The following is a 24,621-nucleotide window of genomic DNA, read 5'->3' on the forward strand; positions in this document are numbered from 1 at the left end:
ACTGACCCACACTTTATTGTATTATTAACATTGCGGATATTCATACGTTGGAGTGCGGACTGGGATATTTCTCAACTCAGCCTGCCTTACAGGTAACGATAACGTTTAATTATTGTTCTGAGATTTAAATATCGTATTGATCCCCCTTCACGTTGATTAAATTGGAGACCCTTCCACCTTCCCACCCCGCTCCACGCAGCCCCTTTTCGGCTGTACAATGTTCAGTCTCTATGTGTATGTTAGCGGCCATTTATACACTTTCCCATTCATAAATTCTAACTGAAAAAATAACTGGGACAAAAATGCACAGCCGATACCACAAACCAAGGGTTCTACAGCCGAATGAACGAGGAAATAAAAGCATAAACACAGTTCCAGTGTTAATTACTGAGTCCAGTAATTAATTCATTGGTTACACCTGTTAATCATTTGTTTCAATATCAATTCTTTGGAAATGTAAGAAAGATTTTGTCTGCGCACTTTTAACATTACAACGTGAATGCTGCCCATCTACCCCAAAGCAGTCGCAGTCTGAAACTTTTTTGCAGAACGCAATCCTTTGGACTTGGCTTGGAGAAAGAGTCTCTTGTCACCGCATGAGTTAAGCGAAAATGAATAGTCTGGGAGGGTAGGAAAGGTAGAAAGAAAACAGCGAGTACCAGAAAGGAAGCTGACAAAAACTGTGCAAATACTTCAAATTAGTACATGGCTAGACCGTGTGGGCCTTGATGTTTACTCTTGAAAGTAATTTGTTAAGTGTCTTTATTATATTAAAAATAGAAAGATTTCACCATTAAGTCTAAAATTTTGGCATGTCGACCGACAGAAGCCCCCAGTTACCTGTACCAGCGCACACTGTGCAGAGGGGAGTTTATGAATATTTCATAACTGCGCTCTGAATAATGTTTAATTTCATTTAATTTCCACATATGCATCGAGCATCACAAGAGAACACCGAACAAAGATTGACTGCAACATTTTGTTCTCTTTTTTTTTTGGGGGGGGGGGGGGAGGCGACGCTGGGGACGGAGCTGGGAATTCGGAAGCCGGGCAGCTCTTTAAGACTGAAGCAGCGAAGCCGCCGCAAGCGACGCCAACTGCTCCCTGCATTCAAATTTAAAACAGGCCCTCGGGCAACTTCCCTGGACGGTAGAAAAGGTAGAAAAAGCCTATCGCCGCGGCGACTGCCGCCTTCCATCTTCGCTCAAACTTTTAGCAAGTTGTCTCCACGAAAGGTTGGAGCTGGAGTCCCGGACAGCAGTTGGTGCCGTTCCGTGTCTTTCTTTTTAAATACAAAAAGGCAGCCTTTTATGTTGTTTAAAAGTGTTTGTTTTGTATAAAATATCAGCGATCTATTTGCTTTTCCAGTGGGCTGCTTCTCTCTTGCCCCGCTGTCCTTGGACTCTGGACGATTTGCTCCCCCCAACCCCCTCCCCCCGTCTCCAGTCACTTTGTGCCCGGCATGTGAGAGGCTAGGAGAGTACTGATGGGCAGAACGGACGTACAGACAAGATTTAATTAAAACAAAATGTTGCAAAACCTATTATATCGTCTCTGGCTTTTCTTTGTAAATGTCTCGTTTTGGTCCCTTCGCTATTTCTCTCCCCCCCCCCCCCCCCGCCTGCCTCCCTCACAGATCAGGAGTTGTTCAATTTGACACAGGAAGTGCGCGTCCCCGGAGCCGAGCGTCGGGGACGCGCGGCGCTCGTTCACGCTCGGCTGATTAAAGATTTGCTGATATTTAATAGCAGAGAAAACCCGGGACTCAGTGAGAGAGACACACAGGGGGAGAGAGAGAGAGAGAGACTCGGAGCCGTTCCGAGCCGTCAAACTCCTTTAGTTCGACTTCCTCATCCAAACACACGGATCTTTATGGATTTTGGGCTCGTTTCCTCCTAAGTCCTTGGAATTTGTCCGATCGCAGCAAAAAATAGAAACAAGAAACTGGGATTGTTTGGGATCTGCTGCCCTCAGATCGCACAGATGTTGGTACACACATATGCAGCAATGGTGAGTACGGCAGAGAGGGGGGGAAAGGGGGGCCGTGTACATGGAACTGAAAGTACATGAATGCAATCGTGTGGGAAAGGCGATGATTTTCTGACCAAATACATAATCTAGGCAGATGCATCACCTGGCTCGCGTTGGGGATATTTTTCAACCGTAGCTTTCGTTATTTTGGCCAACTTTTCGCATTTCACCATGGAGCTATGAACTGAAACTCCTACAACTTTAATATATTGGCACCCCAGGAAAATCCAAAGGGGGAACTGTGTGTGTGTGTAGGGTGTTGGGGGGGGGGGGTTATTTTCTCCTCTGGGCTGTGGGGTGGGGGTGGGTTGATTTTATTTCCAGATATGTAGTTGATATATTCGCTCGCAGCAACTTATGGGGGTTGGGTGGGGGACACAGTTTTAGACTGAGGCAGAACAAATACAATTAAAACAATGGCACACACGACTAGAAACGAAAGTAAGAAGCAACAAGGAATAAAACGAAATTTTTTAAAAGGATGGATTATACAAATAAAAAGTGGAGTCGGATAATAAAATGGGCAGCGAATGGTTGTGCTGTTTGGCCTCACTCCGTGGATTATTAGTGAGTTTCCGCTCCTATAAAAGCCTCTCTTGATTGTCTTTTCCAGGATCGGATCGATGGAATGAACGGGAGTCACAGCGCCCGCCTCGCCCAACTGGGCTCCATGAGCCAGGCGCCCTACTCCACGGCTCCGCCGCTCTCGCATACCCCTTCCTCGGATTTCCAGCCGCCTTACTTCCCGCCGCCCTACCAGCCTCTGCCCTACCCCCAGAGCCAGGAGCCGTACGCTCACGTCAACGACCCTTACTCCCTGGCCAGCCCCCTGCACCAGCCCCAGCAGCACCCGTGGCAGCAGAGGCAGCGCCAGGATGTGGCGGCTGAGCAAGGCATCCTGCACCAACCGCGGGGTCTGTCCCAGTTGTCAAGCCTCGACCACCGCCGGGATTACCATGGGATCCGGCGGCCTGATGTGCTGCTCCACTCCGGCCACGGCCTCGACTCTAACCATGGACTGGTGGACACACTGGCTCTCCATGCCCTCAGCCATCACGGACTGGACGATGTGCAGGTACGGAGTTGACACTCGACAATAATTACACACACCAAGAAAGGAAACAATTATTTCAGGAGAATTTAGTGGCGTTCAAAAAAAAACCGGCCCTAAGACATTGTGGAACATTAAACTTTAAAGTTAGCCCTGACACTGTGTTACACACGACAATTTGTACAAATGAAAACAAACAAATAAATAAATCATAGCACACATTCTTGCTAAGTTTACAATGAATTGACTGGCTGTGTGCTCGCCCACGTTATCCCTGCCTTGTCCTTACACGGGAGAAGTATTGTTTGCAAACGCTGGCAATTTACCGTCACTCAGAAAAGATGACCTGTTTTAACACAGTCGATTCCCCTCAATTTCTACCATATAAACATATTGAGGGGAAAAGAACCACATTTCGCTTAATTTTTTTAAATTAGGGCGCCCTGCTCGAATCGGAACATGTTAGGAGTTTTAGTTTCATTTCGCAAATGTATATTCCAATTGATTTCCAAATACCCGATTTGGCTAAAGGTAAATTGACACACATACTAATTTCATTGTTAAACGATAAATATTTTCCGATTTAAGTCTGCACAATTGAAGAATAATAGCAGGAGCATGGAACATATGATGACGGGTCCTCGACCCAAGAATCATTCTGACCTACATGCAGCTCTCCTGACAACAACAGTCGGGTTTTTGGAAAGAAAAGCGAAGTAAAGAGGCATCTTGAACCAAGGGAAAGTGCCAATTTATTGATAATACAGAGGGTTCATTATTGTCATTTGGATTGTGAGTTTAGTCCGGCTGCTTTATTTCCCTCTCGGTCAGTGTGAAGGATTTGTAGGTCCACTGGTTTGTGTTTAAACTATGGCTGGGTGATCATAACACAATCTGACAGGTTTCACTGAACAGAGCTGGATTTGGAAGCGGCATCAGGGTGAATCCCCCCCCCCCCCCCCAACAGAATAAACACTGACCACTGGCTATTCATCTGGACGGGGCAAATGTGAGAACCTCGTGCTGCAGAGTTTGAGATCTCTGCGTTGTTTATTATTGTGATCCCTCTTTCCTGATAGATCGAGGGGTGCCGAGATATTCAATATGCAAGTGACAACCGCTTGACGCGTTGTATCTTTTTTTTGTATTGAAACATAAAGAACGTGAATGGTTCCTGATAATTGCAGTGTGGTGGGGATATTTTGCAACCTCGCTGATAAAAAGCCGTCATTCCCACAAATAAAAAAAATAAAGCCGAGTGCCACGTTCATTTCCAACATTCGGTTTCGGTCTCTGCTCAAGTTAATCGTAGTCACAAAAACAATAGAAGTTCATTATTTTACATAAAAAAACTGGGTCGTTTCAGCTCTTCGTTCGAATCCATTCTCGAGTGGTGAGATGCCCCGAATCAAATAAAGCACGATTGGAGTTGAGCATATCACTGGGTGTTGTACGGTCGCTCCCTGTACTCCAAGCAGTGGCGGGATTTGTTAATCCTGGTCCCGGTGGATTACTCCACTGAAAGCTTTTTCTAATTATAGGCTTTGTAAACACTGCTCGCCTTATTAACTCTGCGCTTTAGCGCTGCACCTAGCGTTTGGCAGCAAAAAAAAATGATTTCAAATTTACAGTGGCAGAACAAAATAAAACGGGAGAATTCGTCGGCGATCGGTAAACTCGATCTCGTCCTGAAATGATAAGAGAGTCAGTCTCAAAGTGACCGCTTTGCCGGGATTGTGACTCTAAAGGAAACACTATCCACTGGCAGCGAGGGCCCTTCCCCGGCTGTAGATGCAATAATTCTCTGTAATAATTTTATAACCAGGTGCAAAGTGATATATGATAGGATTTTCCCTGGTGGATCCGATCAGCTTTTCCATCCCATTGTAAACCGTGCGCGGAGGTGATAGATTTTCCCACTGTTAATTGCAGGGTTTTGATTCTCTGTTCTTTGATTTTTCCGTCCCGCGCGCCAGAGTTTGGCTTTTGTAACTCTGGTAGATAATCAAAGCGATGCCGAGGAAAAGAAAAGAGACTTTTAAAAGTTTCAGAATCGGCGAACGTTGTGAATACCAAACGCTGCACCCCCCCCCCCAAAAAAAAGAAATAAACCGTGCATTTATTTTTAATTGCGTTTAGTGTTTTCTCAAAGACTACTTTAAACCTCACCCCGCCCCTGTCGCTCAATCCACCGCTCCCAGCAAAATCCTGGTGTACTTAACTAAATTATATTGCTTTTCCCACAACATGGACCAGGTAGCAAGCCTGTGGAATTCTAATTAATAGGAGGTGGGGTAGAATTAATAATCTACAGATATACAATGTGAATACATTCGTCCGTTTTGTGCGATTGAACACGTTTATTTCAGAATATCAGTTTAACATGCATTGGTTTTTTTTTAAACGAATCTAAATTTTGGTTGGATTCAAATAAACACTTGCTTGTTTAATTTAAAATCGCCTTTCAGTTAGCTGGAAGGTTGGCCGATGAATTTATGTCCTAAAAAGTGATGTTTTCTATTGAGAAAGATTCTGTCCTCACTATAACCCGATAGTTATCTGGCAATAGGACTTTTATAGTTTTAATCACTGTACCAGTTAGCCTAGATTAAAGATGTTTGCCACCAGAAGTATTATATCCGCAGGGTGAATTAGTATGCAATTCACATTGCGTGAGTTTCGATGTAAGTTATAAACCAGGTGCACGATTTAAAGTGATTTAACACGGTTCCCCCAATCCAAGAGTCAACTTAATGAGAATCGAGCTGTCTCCTGCGCACAGTACATGACCCTGGTAAATAATTGTTAAAAAATAACTCTTACTGTTGTCATTGCTTTCACCTCTTTAAAACTGAAATTCCCGCAGAATGTGGACAAATTTAGAGCTTATTTCCATTGTACAATTACCATTTCTCATCTGACCATCACCCTGATCCCAGCATAACATGTAATGACGGGTTAATGATGCTTTAATCAGGATTTGGATGTAGTGTAACACGCGGTGCGGGTTATAGTCCAAATATTTGTGTAATAACTCCATTAAAGTAAGTTCCTAAATATTCTCCAATTTCCGAGGTGAAAATCGACTGAAAGTTTCCACTTCTGGCGACCGAAATATAGCCACGTAGAATGGGAGTGAAAACACTCTGTAAACTCGTCAGATACAATGTATTTTGGGTAATAAAGGAAGTTTGATGACTTCCTGCTTTATGAACATTAGCCCTTAAAGAACTCGGGAACCCCGGGACGTCTTGTAAATTATCAGAACAGATACAGCACAAACCACAAGCACCTGGAAAGTAAAGTTAATTGCAAAGAATCCGCGGAATGTTCGAACTTGCTTGGCTTTTACTAGTTAGCTACACGAAGGTGCTGCCTGTACAAGCTGAGAGACATGTTTGCAAACGGCATGGGGCAACATTTTCATCTTGTTGAACTTCGATTCAATGCCACTGTCTCCCCCCCCCCCCCCCCACCACAATGCTACACTTTTCCCAAATTCCTCCTTATGTCACCACTCCCCCAATCTCACATTACCTCCAAAGTCACATTCCTTCAACATCACTTCCCCCTAATGTCACATCCTCCCCAGTATCACATTGTCCCTAATGTCACAGCTCCCTGTTGTCACGCATCCCCCCTTATTACCATATCCCCAGAATGTGACATATGCCCCCGATGTCACATCTCCCCCATGTCATCTTCTCTCTACTATCATATCCCCTAAAGTTCCCCTAAAATGTTTCACCGTCCCCAATATTACCCGATAGTATCGCACCCCCCATCACATTCTCTCAATACCACATTGCTCCAATATCACATTCCCATTAATGCCACAACTTCCCTGATGCCACGTTCCCCGAATGTCACAATCGCCCTAGTGCCACATTTTCCCTAATACCGCTTCTACTAAGTAAAGTTCACGGGCAATAAACTGGGGAAATAGCGGAGAGGAGAACTTTGCCTTTGTCCTCGAAAGACGATGGATGGAAATCAATATTTAAAGTTTGTTGCTGCATTATTTTCAATCATAGGAATGATTGAGACCTTGCTCGCTTATGTTAGACAGTGCAGAAGGGGGGTGGGGGGTGAGGGGGGGGGGGGGGGTGGAATGGAGTGCATAATCCAGGCAGTTAAATCAGATAGAGACCGAAGGAACAGCGGAAAGAAAATCTTGTCCATCAATGGATGCACCGATGTAGCAGCTTATTTAACGGGAATATGTACCAAACCAACCAGGCCTACATAGGCGCATTATGTTCTTGTTTGTTTGGAATTATTATGATATGCAAAATCAGTGAAGCAGATTTAATGTGCGGGGCTGGTATAACCGGATCGTCCGTCACTCTTAGGACAGCAAGCTCGCCTTCAGTAAAAGTTCCGTCTGACACTCTTATCCTTATGGTAACGCGCGAATTATTTTGATCTGAAACGGTGATTAAATCATAGAGGAGTTCTTTTCGACTCTTTTTATTCATTTTTGGGCACTAGAAAACTGACACAATTCTTCGAGGACCTCAGTAACCTCCAGCTTAGTGTGAATCGTAACTCTCCCGAATTTATTGAGTAGTTAAAGACATAGTTCGCGCAGTGTAATTTATTCTTGTTAGCTTCTGTAATTATACTTGAAGATTAATTCAAATGCGTTACGTTCTCTAAAGACAGAAGGCAATCTAATTTATTTTACACCTCCGGGATAAAAGTTAATTTTACAAGTTGTATTTTTTTAAAAGTTGAAGTTCAGTTTGATTTTTAATTATCTTATTATATTGGCACGAAGCAAGATAATGGCCCATGTATAATAAATGCAAATTGTAGTTTTTTAAAAGATACAAATTGGTAGATTAACTTTTATCTGAGAAATATATTTTGTCTCCTGTCTGTTGAGGACCTAACACATATGGATTCGTTCTGAGCCTTGTATTCCGTACACTAAAAGAATTGCAAAGAGGAAAATATATTTGATATAGGCCAGATGCAGATATCATTTGGAGCGTCCCCTCTATTAATGGCCTATATATTAACTTGGTCCAAGTCCATATTTTGTCTTGTATCAAGAGATCCACGCATGAAATGCCTGTTTTTATAATGCGGTGCAAATAGCAAAGGAGAACTAGCCCGAATGTTAGGGGCTCAACTCCATCTTGTGTAGCATGTAAACTAAGGATGAAATTACTTGGGATTTGCACACGTAAGCACCAATGTAGAAGATGGAGCCTTTGGAATAGACGAAAACGCCAAGGGAAGTACATTGACAGAACAGCTCGGGTTCCCCTTATTTCCAAGACAGATCGGTACCGAACACGAAACGCCAATTTTCACTCCAATTTGTTCATGCCTATAGCTATCAAAACTCATGAGATTTGTAGTTCCTATATTGCATATTCTCCTTCTGTGGTGTGGTGGCGCTCCCAAACAAAATAATTGATATTAGTACTGAAGAATGATCCAAATTGCATGCAAGACAATCAGAATGGTGAGCATTTCCCACGGTAAGTATTAAAGTGATGTGTTTGTATACACCAGGCTCACCCCTTCTCCTGTAAAAGAGAGCCTAATAGACCCAGTGTCTGTCTAGCTATTTCATCAGAGGCCAACGCAGCAAACTGCAGTCGGATCTCTTCTGTCAACGTGTTTAGATGTAAATAGGATTTCCTGTTGATGATTATTGTCGTATCACAGATGCTGTAGTTTAAATCCCAAAGTGACCGTAAACAAACAGGACATATGGAGCTGATTCTGCCGCCTTATAACCCGAATCTGTCTGCATGTCTTTAATGTGGGCACTGTGTGCGACAACTGCTTTAACCCTCTAAGATTCCCACTGCCCTTTGTAGCTTTTAAACAATATCCAGCAGAAGGTCTGAAAAGTGAACCGCGACTTACTGCGGCGGGACTGGGCATTATTTACATTTAAGAGCACGGGTTTGAGATTTGCACTTAGAAAATGAAATTTGGTTTAAACCCACACCTGAACAAGCGCTCAATCCGAACAAGTGATGAATTAGAACGCACACTGTTGGATCGAACTTTTATATGTAATGAAGTAAAAGGGACCCAAACCCTGACTCTGAACAAGTCTAACATTCCGATATTTTAAAATATCGACGGATTCCATACAGCAATAAAATGCAAGAGTTTGGGAAGGAAAGTGTTGTATATGTTTTATTCAGTACAGCTTGGACAGGGCGTTTTGGTTTGACCTAAAAAGAGGGCTTGGACAGGGCGTTGCAGTCATTGACCTATCAAACAAGCGAGTTCAGCCTGGTTCTTTACAAGTCGATTCAGACATGTAGCGGGATGAAATATCAAACAGTACAAAAAGCAGCGGGATTTAAATTCTGTTCACTTTCCCCTTTATAAGTTGCGCTTTCCAACTTCCGTCGCTCGCCTTTTCTTCTGAGGCAACGAGTCGGTCAGATTTTCCATATTGGTAGCTGAGGGGGGTAAACAGATTAAAAACGTTGTTTATGATGAGCGTGTACAGTTTAATTTTGATGAATTAATCATTAAATTACATTTGACTCTTGGACCAGCCTGCTACGTAATTAGAGTAAATGGATGGACACATGGGAATGTTAGACTTGTTCAGAGTCAGGGTTTGGGTCCCTTTTACTTCATTACATATAAAAGTTCGATCCAACAGTGTGCGTTCTAATTCATCACTTGTTAGGATTGAGCGCTTGTTCAGGTGTGAGTTTAAACCAAATTTCATTTTCTAAGTGTAAATCTCAAACCCGTGCTCTTAAATGTAAATAATGCCCAGTCCTGCCGTAGTAAGTCGCGGCTCACTTTTCAGACCTTCTGCTGGATATTGTTTAAAAGTACAGATCACTTGTTTAAATCCATGGGATTCATTTCGTTCTTAATACTTTCTTTTCAGTTTTGTTGAAACCATGCCTATGGTAATTAATTTGAACCCGATCCGGCCCTCGAATCATTTCTCTCTTGCATTTACAATCATAAACTTTGCTGAATTTAAGAAGCCAAGAAAGAACCCAGTGGAAGCTAGAAACAAAGTCCAGGCGAATTAGAGATTCGCGAGTTGTAACATTTCGGACCATGACTGACTGCATCAGTCATTGACTTGATCTATGAAAAAATCTATGGCAGGACACACGGAAATCAGTCAAATTCCCTTCTCAGTAACACCAGCTTTAACATTGCTTTAACGTTGCCTATCCGGAGTACCTTGTCCTCTCATTATTTTGATTTTCTATCTATATGCAGATAAATGCACTCATACACGCACCTCCACCTTTCAACAATTACATTAATTTAAGTGTGAAATGGTGACACTTCCATTAGCGCTATACTGGCAAAACCGGACTATCCATTTATTTTACAGTCAGTTTTCACTATGAACCCTAGTGTTGGGTAAGTGATACTATTTTTTTCGCCGGCTCCATATATTAGGAAAAATAAATAAACAATTTGTTAAGTTGAGTAGTGTTATTGAAGGGAATGGGTCTGTCAAAATATTTTAATTATTTTCTCCAAACCCATGAAGGAAGTTCACCATCGGGATTGGATAGCTGAAAGACAAGAGTCCCAATGAGGAGAAATATCTGGGGCGCTTTTATCAGACTTGTTAAAAGTTCCGTTCCAGAATGTGTCCCTTGTTTTCTTTGTATATATTGAAGAATTGCAGAATAATACTTTTATTTAATCCTTGCGTTTAAAATAACCGTTGCGTGAAGCTTTGATTTGATAGTACTTTATCCTGAAACGAAATTACACGTTTGTGTGTCAACCCTAACTTAGTCGATAGTGGCCTCTCCGACAGAACGTTGTGAGGTCAAGACCCACTCCAGGGACCTGAACACAAAAAAATCAAGGCTGACATTCCAGTGCAATACCGAGGGAGTGCCGCACTGTTGGAAATGCCCTCTTTCCGATGAGGTGTTACATCGTGGCCCTTGTCTGCCCTCTCGTGTGTGAATAAAAGATCCCGTGGCACTATTCCAAAGAAGAGAGATACCCTAGTCTCCTGGTCAATACGTAACCTTCAAAACAACAACACAACAAATCAGATTGGTCATGATCACATTGTTGTTGGTGGGATGTTGCTGTTCGCAAATTGATTGTCCTGTTTCCCACATTACACCATGGCTGCCAAAATACTTAATTGGCGGTGGAAGACTTTGAGATATCTGGTCCGCTGGTGAAAGGTGTTGTAGGAACGCAAGTTATTTTTCTCACTTTGGCGTGAACTTTTTTAGGTTTGTTTTATTGTCCGTTCTGGTCTCTGTAAGACACACGATATAAAAAAAATAGGCGGCGCATTGGTATTGGAAAATATTAACAGGCTTGGAGAAAAGTTATCAAAGAAACCGAGATGTAAGTGGATAATCTCTCGGGGCAACTAGAACGTTAGGCGCCGGTGACAGGAGGCAGCAACAAAGATGAGAGCATGTGGTTCCATTGCTTTAAATGCTCCTTGCTCCTGACTTTACAATGTATTAAAAGCAAAGTTACTTTGGCATCAACTGGGAGGCAAAGGAACCAAGTGAATTATAGTGCGCTGCACTATGGTCAGCAGATGAGAGGCGGACTGTTGTTTCTGTATTCAAAAGCTGTTGAATAAACGATCTCATCGTATCCTTTTATTCTTCCTCCCCTTCAGGCCGTGGATGATAACGGCAGCCCTGGGATGAATATATTGGACCAGTCTGTAATTAAAAAAGGTAAACGACCCCTCCTGCTCGCATTCAGCTGTAATAACTGGAACTGATTGCGCGCGCATTTGACTTATCTTTTTTATGTTGTTAATACATTGTGATAAACTTGAGTTTGGTTCCGCCAAAAAAAAATGTAATCGCATATCCACAGCATCACTGGCTAGGAATTCACATTCAACCATCTACTGATAATCAGAAGTCCATTTGCAACTACTTAGTGTCAACTAGTTAACTGTTTGCTATCTCAGTATTATCTGTACTGGCTATTTTATGGTAAAATGATAATAGGGATATGATAATGTGAAGTTTTAAGCAGGATCGGGTGAAAATACAATTGACAGAATGCATCACAACATACCCAGTAATCAGGGATCCGTTGAATAACATTTCTATTTTCCCTGTCAGTAGTTTATTAAAAGTCAAGAACAAGCATGTTGATTTTTTAATGTTTTGGAAATGGAGGAGACACATAAATACTCCGGCTACAGTCGAAGCCTTGTTAAACATGAGCAATCAATCACATTCCTCGACCCCAGTTAGTTTTTTTGGTAACAAACTTATAAACTGATCAGAACTGATTTGCTACGCCGACAATTACTCGCTAATAACGGACTTGAACTACTTGCTGCCCTGTTACTGAAAGTATTTGTGGGTATCTAGGTTTCCTGAATCCTAACTAAAACTGTCGCAGAACACAGTGGAGGATCCAAGCATGTTTTAAAAAGTAACTTGAGTCAGTTGGGTGGTTGGAGAGTGAGACTGGGACGATGCCTGTACTTGGAATGTAACAATTGTCCAAGGCATTGGATAGTCTGCCGAACATAATTAAATTAAAACATCAAATGTCAACACCACCATTTATGTTAAACAACTGGAACTCGGTGAGAAAGTTGGGAGAGGTTTGGATGATAGGCTGTTGTGAATATGGGGGAGAGGTGCTAACACAGACCAACCGTGCATATCATCGACGTTTCGGGAATAGGTCGAGGGGTGGGGGTAGATCAAATGAGTGATCCTGCTATGGAGTGAAATCGGAATAGTTACCCCAATAGCAGACTTCGAAACTACCCCTTCCTGGGTGATGGCCTGAGAGATGTGATAAAGGAGCTAAATTATAGAATCATAGAATCCCTACAGTACAGAAGGAGGCCACCGACAACAATACCTTTCCCCAACCCTAACCCCTCATATTTACCCTCCTAATGCCCCCCACATTAAGGGGCAATTTAGCATGGCCAATCAATTTCACCCGCACATCTTTGGACTGTGGGAGGAAACCGGAACATCCGGAGGCAACCCATGCAGACACGGGGAGAACGTGCAAACTCCACACAGTCACCCAAGGCCGGCTTTGAACCCGGGTCCCTGTGAGGCAGCAGTGCTAACCACTATGCCACTATGCCGCCCCATACTGTCCCTGCTTCGCTCAGCTAAAATAAAGGAGAGAGATACGTTATATTTAGTAAAACTGATTCAATCAACTTCTGCCTTCAATTTTGTTTAAAAAGCGTGAGCCAAACTTATTTATTCTTCCCAAAGATGTCCCGACACTCCAGAATGTGTTTCTTACGCACGGGGCAGTGGCGAGCTGATTGAATTCGTCTGTTCTACATGTAACATGTAAACAAACGGCTTCGTAATGTGAATGATTAAATAAAGATAGTGTAAAAAATACAACCCAGCGTAATTTACTGAGAGCCTGCATTAAAAGGATGAAACTCATTTTTAAATAAGAGTAAGGAGTTCAGTATTGCAGTAGGATTGAGGGCTCAGTATGAACCAATACTACACCGAGTGTTGGTGACTCTGCGAATCCCAAGCACCTAACTGCCAACTTCTGTACCCAGACATAACCAGACCGACAGTGAATTTAACTGGGAGAGTGACGTGCGTGTCTCTGGTGTCCCCCCCCCCCCCCCCCCCCAACCACTTTATTTTAAGTATCCCACAACACAACTGAAGCAAAAGTAAACACCAGATGCAAAGACAGATCAGCGCACTGGTCCAAATCTACAGTCAAACAATAACCCATCACTTCAGCGGTACCTAAACACTGTCTGAGCCAACATTCTGATCGACTTTGAAAGCAATAATAACATCAATGTAATTGCAATTTTTTGTGTGTAAACTGTTTGCTTAAAAGCCAACTTAAATCATCTCCAAACTTTGTCTTGTCAAATCTACTTAACAGCAGATTAACATTTCTACAGGGACGGGTTGCGTGCAAGGCTTTCCACAGTTTGCATTGGCTCTCAAGTATATTAGCCCCTGTTTGTCCTCGCATTTTGTCTCATGTCACACGGTTTTCTTTAGTGTATATGTTACATACGTTTTAAAAATACATTTCGAAAGTTTAGACACATTGAGCACATGTTTGAGCACTTTAAACAAAACCATATAAGTAAATATTAAACGAATATTGCAAAGCTACCAATCTGAACTATTACAAGTTTACATGAAATGCCGCTGGCGCCCTGCATTTTCCACTTCGAGTTTGGAAAGGCACTACAGCAAAGTACCTGGTTCACCCGCGCTCATGAAGCAATCTCTTGTTAAGTTCCCCTTGGATCTCACTGGCTGTGGACAGGCAGCCGGGAAACAACACACCCCAATAAGGGACACAAGCAGAAAGTAAAGAGAGGGGGAGATGAAACTGAAACATAAAGTAAATCAATGGAAAGCCGCAAAGGGTCAACCATAGAAGAAGCGGCCATAGAAATAGACGGAGGGGGGGGGGGGGGGGCAGTAAACTCTCTCAAAATAAAACAAAATGCAAAGCAGCACATTTCAACTGAAAAAGGCAGCGATTCGTGTGGGGGTGGGGGGTGATAGATAGGAGTTCATTAACCCTCTCCGGGGCTCGTTTTAGCTCTCATGTTCACGATTGGCCCCTGTTGAGGCTATTACAGCGCAAGGCAGCCGTCAGCCACACACGGGGCCGAGGAATCTCAGCTGAGGGAGCAGCCTGGAACATTGCAACCATTTAAATACTGTGCTCTGAGCGCTCCCCGGGTGTCTCTTTAATTCTCTTCCCTCCCTTTCTATTCGCTACTATTGCCCTTAGTAAGCTCACCGTAGAATTGACTTCCTTTACCTTTCACACTTGTCTCTCGGTGGAAATATAAACATTTAGATAAATATATGTATAATATATAATAGAAGAGCTTGTTCTACCCCCATAGGCGCTACACCATTATCTGAGTGACATTTTATGCTTTCATCACGAGTTTCTGGCGAACACTTTATCACAATATTTGCAGTTTATAACATGGGTTTAAAGACACGATAGCGATATAGAAGGGAGGCTCTGTGAGTGCATTGTAAGGACTATTCTAACTGCAAGGGTCATTCTTTTACAAGGTTTGCTTATTTAAACATTACTCCGATCTGGATACAAAGAGAATCGCAAATAAATATTCATTATGCCCCTTTAAGCTTTACTTGATGTTTTATAGCACAGATAAACTGTCAGGAGCAGGGGTTATTTTTGTAGTTAACTCTTATGAATGGAAACAGACTGTAACTCAACCGGGATCTAGTATCTTTGCTTATGATTGGAATCATTTACTTTAAACAGTAACCGGGAGACTATTCCAACACGTGAGGTTCACAAAATAAAACTTAGGAAGACGCGACCATCTACTTAATCTACTCCGATTTACTAAATATAGTTTTTAAAAATACTAATCAAAGCATTGTGCTGCACTTTGCGAAATGTTTTATTTTTTAAAAAGTAGTTTATTTATTCGTCACAAGTAGGTTTACATTCACACTGCAATGAAGTTACTGTGCAAACAGTTAAATAATTGCACGAGGACGGAAAATTCTTAACGAATGTTTCACTTCAGAGCGTGTGATCCTGAGAAAAGGGTGAGTTTATTTCAGTTGCAGAGGGTCGTATTTCCCAGATTTTCGAAGATAGGGTTCATGGCTCTGAAGTTCTGCTGTAAGACACACATGTCTCAATGCTTAGCGCGCATGTTATTCTCAAAACTTCGCTATCATGGAGAGGGCGCTACAACCGACACCAAAACAGTGAGGGAGAAGGTTTCTTATTCACAGCTAAGTTCAGACTCTGATACCGAAAATGGATGGCGGCTGAGCGCGAATAGTGAACACACACACACTGTTATTGAGAACATTAGGAAACCCGGATTGGGAAACTGCCACAACGATGCTCACTTTCAGACTTTTCAAACAGGCGTTTGCTACTTGGATGTAGAAAAGTGGAGTGTGCATTTTTCAATTTAATCGCCTCGCACAAATTAAAAAAACACCCTCCTCGACGTTCCCTTCTTGATCACAAATAGCTTTTATATCACTACAATTTAACAATGCTAAAATGGCGGAGTACATTTCAGTGTGAATTTCTAGTAGAATTGAACAACGACATCTGATTTAACAACATTTGTACAGACCTTACATTTACATTTTAAAAATTCATTCATGGGACACATCACACAAACATACCCGTCACCTGTGTTCATTTGGACCAGAATTAGCAAGACTGTACCACACGCAAGAGAGGGTAGGAGGTATCAATGTATTGCCCTTATGACCATTGCTGTCACTCACTTTTCTACAGTACCCATACATTAGTGTCTGTTTAGCAAATGGGAGCAGACGTCTGGCTGTGAAAGAGTAGGTAAAGCACCTCCATGTCACGAGTTCCTTGAGGAAGGCAATATTGAATGGCTGGCAAAAGCATGTAAATTACACATTGCAAAATCAAAATCAAACAAGCGATTTTGGCCTGAAAAGGCAAATCTGTAAGTCATCAATAGATTATAAAGATACATCAAAAAAGGATGCTAGAAAATAACAAGAAGAAAACGACAAGCAAAAAAGTCTTGACTTTTAAACCTAAGAAAACACAAGGAGAAGAAATGGGGCAGCACGGTGCCATATTCACAGTCCCAGCTAAATGCAATCTTCCATCAATTCTTACTCTTGTTCCTTTTCCTTCTTGAACTGATAGTTGAATTGGAATGTACAGTTCCTTATTTAAAAAGAGAGATGTTGATACGGACCAGTTCCTATGTGAATAGTCTTGGGTAGCTTTTGTATGGGGATTTACTGTGCACGGTTATCTTCAAACTAAAAATATGAATTTACAATTAAGAGGTTCAAAATTGAAAAACAGTTAAGTATTTATACAAATTCATTTATCTAATGCATTTCAAATATTGGAATAGACTGTATAACTAGTAATTTGTCTGAAATGCAATGGGAAATATAAGATACCTGAATGAAGAATACAAAGAAGCATGTAAAACTACTATCTATAAAAGTGGTGAAAGCCACCATGTTCAAATTATAGTGGCAGTCAATAATGGATTAACTTAATGGGCATGTGAAGTCTTTCTTTAGTCTTAAGATACAAGCAATCTATAAAATGGTCTATCTAAAATATTGTGAGCCCTGCCATATCAAACATGTCTTTTTAGTGTCAGTTATCAAGTTATCATTTGGAATTCGTACTGCCCTCACAAAACTTCAAAATCTATGTTAGATGACCATTTCACATTTCTTCAAATGATTATGGCTGCTTTTCAGAGATTGTGTGAGAAATAAAGACTTTTGAAACATTTAGAAACTCAACACATTTGGTGAATCCAATCAATTGTTCAATGACATTTATCATTAGGGTGTTACAATGTTGCAATGGATTCAATTACACTTCGCCCAAACAAACAATAGTTGAACTTTTTCAATGCATCAAACATAAAAACTGCTTGCATGTTTAATAAAATATTGTCATTAAATTGCTTTGATTATATAATATCACTTTCATAAAATGCATCTGAATATGCTGTATTCTTTCTGAGAAACACCATACCATTTAAATAACGATTTAACAATAAGTACTTGAAATATTGCCTTTATTTCCTTTCACAAACATCAGTCCTCAATGTGAGTTCAGGATTCAGTCATTTACATCTCTGTGTATTTTTTCAGGTGAGACCTTTAACAAGCTTTTAGCAATGCTTGGAAGGAGTTTTTTTAACATTACTATTTTCCTTCCACTCGTTTAGAATAAGAGCAAAGCTCAGAAAAATAGTATCAATGAAACAAAAATCATTAACTACATTTTGTTGAAATTATGGTGGCATCGCCAACTGCGAGTTCCCCTCCAAGACACATGCCACCCTGACTTGGAAGTATATTACCATTCCTTCATTACCACTGGGACAAAATCCTGGAACCCTGCCAAACAGCATTGTGGGTGTACTCACACCACACGGACTGCCATGATTCAAGAAGGTGGCTCACCACTACCTTCCCAAGGGCAATTAGGGATGGGCAATAAAAATGCCAGCCTAGCTATGTCTCATGAAATAATAAAAAATAGTAATTTAAATCAAACATTCGGAGGAGAATCTGGCACAGAATATCATTCATTTATCAGACCTTTACATATAACAAGAAATTAGTAATTGTGTGGTATAGATTTAAATGAAGCAAAATTAAAATTGAAAACCATTCACCTTTACCTGCATTTCTACATCTTTTAAATGTACAATATTCCTTTTACTTGTCCCTCTGGGAAATTCCAAGCAATGAAACCAAATCCAGTGACAAAACTGGACCAAGAAAATGGCATTCATTCTTTCAAATAATTTTACGCACACTGAGCCTTCCATCAAATGAAAATAACCTGGCAACTATAATCGAACAGTACGAGGTAATCACTCAACAAGTAGTTGAATAAGATTGCATCAAAATGTTACCTGTGCCCAGCCAGATCAGTATTTTTCTTTGAGAGAAATTTGACATAGGTTGTTAACCTATGGAAGTTGGTAGAACCGAGGGAATATTCAGATGCACAGGAAGTTTTTCACTCTTTGAAAAGTGATGTCCGCATCTGGTAATAAATGAAGCTCATCAGGCTGAATTTGATCTGTAATGAAAAGACTACAAAACAAAATTTATTAGAATTCAACATCCTTAACTCTGACCACATCTGTTTTGCTTGTCAGTCAGAAATCCAGCCGAACTGATGATACTACATCTGCAAATGTACCATTTGACTTAGCACATTGCTCTCTGACGAGTATTCATTGAATCCGAATGAGGAATTGATGGTCAAATGACGCAGCAAGCGAGGAACTTTGTGAAATAGGATTTTTGCCCTGGCTATCTTTGAGATCTATGATCTCTTTCTTCCATCTGGTTTGTTGCCAGTTGTGATGCAGACCTATATAAGCTTTATGTTTTGAATTGCCTTCAGTGGTAGCTCTCAAGATTCATGTAAATGTTGTGTGCTATTGGAAATGAATTCTATATTTTGGAATGTCGTTGGTGCCACAGACCCACTTACAATTCATTGCCAAGTAAAGTAAAAGAACCAAAGTGAACTCCATTCTGGTATTATCTGATAAATTACAGCCCTGCAGCTAGACCACATAGAGCAGTGGGAAGTGGCAGAAATGCCACAAGTTTTGTTTGGACTAAAGCACATACAGAGAAACACACAAACATGAACGTTAAAACACAAAACAATTTCTGTAGGACACCATCCTGGATTGCCTGAGAAAATGTCCAAAACACCCACAAGTATTTGCTATAAATCTTCAAGTGTAATGTGCATCTGTATTCTGCATTTCAGGGCATGATATTTAGGAAGGTTTCAGATTTTAGATGCATTTTAATGTCTGGGTATAATGTGCTGAACCCACTTTTTAATTTATTTTGGGAAAAAGAATCTGGAATGCACTGCCTGGGAAGGTAGTCAAAGTCGGAAACCTCACAACTTTTAAAAAATATTTGGATGGACATTTGAAATATTATAATATTCAAGGATATGGGACGAGTGCAGGAAAATGGGATTAGCGCACCTCTAGTGGTAGATATTGTTGGTGCAGACTCAATGGGCTGAAGGACCTTTTCTGTACTGTATGACTCTATGGGTGAGATTTTACAGCCTTGCTCGTCCCAAAACCATAAAATCCCGCCCAAGATCAGCAGACCGTCCCATTGTCTACCCCTTGCTTGCTCCGATTCCCATGGCAGGCAGGGCGGTAAAATTCTGGCCTGTGACTCTAACCATACTTGGAGATTTATAGTCGACTATAAAAATATGCAAAAACTTCGTGTTTCTTCCTCTATTTCCTATTATGCAATAAAATACAAACAAATAAAAGTTGCTCTTGGTCACCGTGGACCATTTAAAAATCTACTTCTAAAAATAACTTAGATTATGACCAATCACTCTGCCTGAGTGTGGAAATTGTCATGTTTTTCTCATTCATTGGAAATCAAATGTTGGCCCTGGTATAGCTAATTTCAGTCAAGGCAATGGTAGGGAGTTATATTTGGCTGTAATGTCCTTCAGTTAAAGAGAAGATAATTGATCAGTGATCCTAGATTTGACTCCTAAACTAGTGACCCCAGATGAAAGCACTATGTGGATGTTGGGTGAGGTCACGAATAGGTTTGACCATGACATCCCCCGCAATAGCCTTCCAAAACCCACCATTAAGACTCATAAGACTATTAAGGCCACTTTGAAGTATTGGAGGATGCATGGCTGCCATGAATCTGCACTGCAACAAGGACTCGACTCTCCTGGGAGAGGGGATGATGGCAGCAAATTATTGAGAAGCGAGGAAACAAACACATTTAAAAGAAGGGCAAATGCATGTATATTGAGTAATAATTAAATTGCTGAATGAATCTTTGTGTAAAATATTGACAAAGGAAAGACAAATGGGTTGACGAGAGGGAGATGGTTGAAAATAAGTTAGCTACAACATTTAGCCTAGGCTTTCCAATATGAATAAAATGTAGAGCTAAATACAGCTATAGAAAGACTCAACTAAAAGTGTTCACCTAATTCACTAATGTTTTCATAGCATCAGCTGCAGATTTTGACAGATTTAGGGAGCATATTATTGATGCGAATGTACAACTGCATTTAAGTGAAATCTAAAGAGAAGGAGGCAATTAAAGAGGAGTGTTAAATCAAGTTTGCAGAAATTCCAACAGCCTTTGGAAAAGATCAGGAGGTATCTTAACATGTATGGCAAGGCTGAAGGGACAGGTGACTGACAAGTGACTGGCAAAGTGGAAGGAAAATTAAACTGAAGGTGCAGGACAAGTTTACAGGCAGCCCTCAGGATAGCCTACCACTTGACCTGATTTGAAGGACCTTAAGATGGATGGACGTGGTGCTGCAAAAAGCACTTGTGGGGAGGGTAGTCTTCTGTGTCATTCCAAAGACCAAACCAATTGATCAGCATGACTTTAGGCCTGTAAGGAGATCAGAGCCAACTTACATGCTACAGCGGACATTCACTGTGTCACTGCATATTAACTGAAGGTGCTCTTGCAGCAGATGGCACAGAACTCCATCTGGTTATTTTTTGACTCAGACGTTGTGAAGACAGGTTTGTACCCATCATTGTCATATAGGGGCAACAGGACCAAATATGTTGCTAGCATCTTGGTAGGTGAGATCAGTTAGGCATTGCTGCCAGTTGATTCACCCTATCATGCCTTACTTAATGCAATCTTACTGAAAGCATGACATAATGTGGTTGGGGTACTTGTGCGGAAGTATCAACATTATAGTCAGTCATATATTCACATAACTTAATAGTACCATAGGACCTGCTCTGCCAGTCTCTTTTGGGAAGAGGAGCTTCTCCATATACTAGCCATCTGCCGAAATGGGATTTGGTGATTTTTGTCTGCAGAAACAAATCGATGTGTACCAGTGAGTGGGGATAGAGCAAACCTCATGCAGTTGACTTGCATTGTATTCTACTAAAGTCCTTCTGTTCTTCTTTCAAACACAGGCCATAGTTGTGTTCCCATTGGGAACTTCAGGACAAAATAAAATTGAACAGTTGACATGAAGGTCCAGCATCAAAAGCAAAAATTAAAATTGGCAAAAAAATGACTGAAATATTACAACTTCAACTTACCTGTAGCCTTTAAATTAGCAACTAGTGTAATTGGCTCTAACACGGAGAACTTTCTTCACCTGGAGAGATTTTAGGGGTGATTTTCTGCATATTTGAATGCTGGGAAACATTGGGAAGCACAATTCCATGTCCAAATGAATGTTTCAATGAATTGCCCATTAGTTTGAGACAGGTGTTTCCTGTGTTGCTAATCACAACCCAAATAAATTATGCTGTGGTGCAAAGCTGGCAGACTTCTGGTGAGGTAGAACTCCCACCCATCTTTTGCAACTAATTTCTGGATTTATGCCATTGCAATAGACAGGCAGCAGTAGAAAATGTCAACTCCCGTCTCCAACCTCCCATCAGCAAGTCAATATATATATGGAAATCAGAAGGAGGTTAATAGTTAGTCTGAATTTACTTGAATTAGCTTTGATTATGAGTTTGGGTACAAGTAGTCCTTTGTCAATTATTTATCTTCAATAAATCTATTTGCTCATATTTAGCCCCATGCAGAATTATTGCACTAGCTGCTGAAAATAATCTTAAATAAATCACATTACTATGTCTGGTTTCACCTTCACTGAGCTACACACTTGTGCGCTCCAACTTTCAGATGCAATGGTAACCTTCAGTGTAGAATTAACCTCTTCCCCGGTTTCTATTTTATTGTTTGAATAAACTTGACTCAAACCGGAATATCTAAGTTGGAAGATAAAATTAATGCCACGTCATCAGCGACTTGTCCCCACATCAGTCACAGTGTGTGTGGTTCATAGGAATGATGGCAACTTTGATTAGATGTACCTATTCCACAGGACCCTGGTGAGCTTGGCTGATCCCAACGGCCTCTTCCCAGGTGGTAAAGTACTTACTGAGCAACTGTCATTATTGCAGGCACTCCATCAATGTAAGAGAGAGAAGTCTGGAAAAGCTGCTGTGAACTCTTAAAATATTATTCTGGTAAAGAGTAGTCACAGTAACAACTAGAAGAATCAAATCTTTTGAGGCAAATTCCCAGTACATATAAATAATAGACTCTCCAACTGCTTCGGATAATAATTTCCAAAGCACCGTTCATCTGTTATACCCACATGGTACTGTCAGCTCTACTTAAGGGACTATCCAATATTGTGTTAAGGGACTGTGGAACAAAAAAAAGGCCTTTTGTGAAAATCTACAATCATTGCATTGAATCCTGACAACTTCAAATGAAAGCTCATATTTACTAAACATAGATGACACATTTTCTGTTATGTTTACAGCTCTACTGACACAATCACCTTTGAAACAGCTTCCCAGGTGGTTACTGCATTCCCACTTACACATAACCAGTTTGAATTAAAATGATACACCTAGTTCACTTCTAAAAATGCAATTGCAATTAAAAATGTAGTAAAACCACTGGTACAGAATGTAGAAATTAGTATTTAAATGCAAATTCTTGTTACGTGAATATTCCTGGTAACAAGGAAAAATACCTACCTTTATTTGGGATCTTAGGTTCTTCAATATTCTAACATATTTTGACTTGTTTGATTCCCACTATGATAGCGATGGCCTGGAGTTTCTGCTTGATTGATTGCACTCTGTTTACCGATGCAATCCACTTGTAGTTTGCGTTACCAATGCAAAAGGTCACAAGAGTTTTAAGTGCAAATTACATTCATCACAATTTTTGTGTTCTTCTTGCTCTGGTTTTAAAAATATCGTGCAATATGCAGACTGAACATCGAAACCTGACCGGGTAAATTAATCAGCCCTGGAAACTTTGGCTAATGGCTCTTATTTGCAGGCCTTCGAGGAGGCTCCAAATATTAAACTGGATGTTTTGCAAGGCGGGTATATTTTAAAAGATTCTGAATGTCTTTTTTTAAATCAACAAAGAATTGACTCTGCACCCCAAACTAAACCAAAAAATACTTTTGCACATCTTTTAAGATTCATTTTTGGTAATTGGATCACTTGCAGCTGATGGATTGACACTGTCATTTAAAATGCTTCTGCGTTTATCTTTCCATGAAGAATGATCTTTCCAAGATCAACTGCATTAATTAAACTTTACCATTCTTAAATATATTAACAAAAAAATTAGAAGCTCTGTTTTGAAACCAAGCTGGATTGTACTGGTTCATGTTAGATTTTACATTTAGCAATATGCAAAAGAATTTGAATGGAAATTTGGGGGGTAAAACACTTTGCAAAATAAGCACAATTTTGGGCAGAATCCTCACTGGAAGCATCATTGTTCCCAAAGTGAAATCTTACCTCATATGTTCAATAGCATTAGCAGCATATGTATTTTTATTGGAATGTCATATTCATAAATAAGTACTACTTTGACAAATATTATCTAGTACTTTCCAACTGGTTAACAAGTACTAATTATGGTGTTAACCATTTTTAGGAGATATTCATGATCTGAATTCATCTCACATGATGTATACTTTTCTTAAACATTTATGGTCTTGTAGAACTATTAATCCATCCACATATGTTTAATTAAAGAGCTGTACTTTGTGCAAATTCCCTTAAACTCTTAGTTACACTATGAATTGTTTTACTTAATTACTTTTTTGGATTATTGTTAAGATAACTCAAAGATACAGTGTCACATAGGACTGGCAAAATTAATGATCAATGCTCAAGGCTAATAGCTTCTATAAAAGCAATGAAGGAAATACTAAAATCCAGCAAGGGAGAACAGTTAAGACGTGGAAAGCTTGTTTAACCATTTTGCCATGAATATGAATATCATATTCATTTAAAATATTATATGATATTAATAGAACAATATTAAAAATAACAATAAAAGAGTCAACTTAATCCATAAAGGAGGACTGATTTATTGCGATTTGGTGATCAGTAACTTTGTGTGGGATGCAGGGGAGTAATCAACATTTCAATAGTATGAGATACAAAAAATCCTCACACAAAATGAATTCCA

General features: G+C 40.5%; 1 protein-coding gene across 1 annotated transcript in view; it reads left to right on the forward strand.

Annotated features, from left to right (window-relative positions):
• Window positions 1-1,632: 1,632 nt before the first annotated feature.
• LOC144486173 (transcription factor AP-2-beta-like) overlaps window positions 1,633-24,621 on the forward strand; it is a 79,737-nt gene continuing 56,748 nt past the window's right edge. The window contains exons 1-3 of the mRNA XM_078204264.1: window positions 1,633-2,010; window positions 2,645-3,106; window positions 11,709-11,769. Coding sequence (XP_078060390.1) covers window positions 1,984-2,010; window positions 2,645-3,106; window positions 11,709-11,769 — 550 coding nt within the window. The 5' untranslated portion in view covers window positions 1,633-1,983. The remainder of the gene's footprint in view (window positions 2,011-2,644; window positions 3,107-11,708; window positions 11,770-24,621) is intronic.

This window comes from Mustelus asterias, unplaced genomic scaffold (assembly GCF_964213995.1).
Source record: "Mustelus asterias unplaced genomic scaffold, sMusAst1.hap1.1 HAP1_SCAFFOLD_293, whole genome shotgun sequence".
Taxonomy (NCBI): domain Eukaryota; kingdom Metazoa; phylum Chordata; class Chondrichthyes; order Carcharhiniformes; family Triakidae; genus Mustelus; species Mustelus asterias.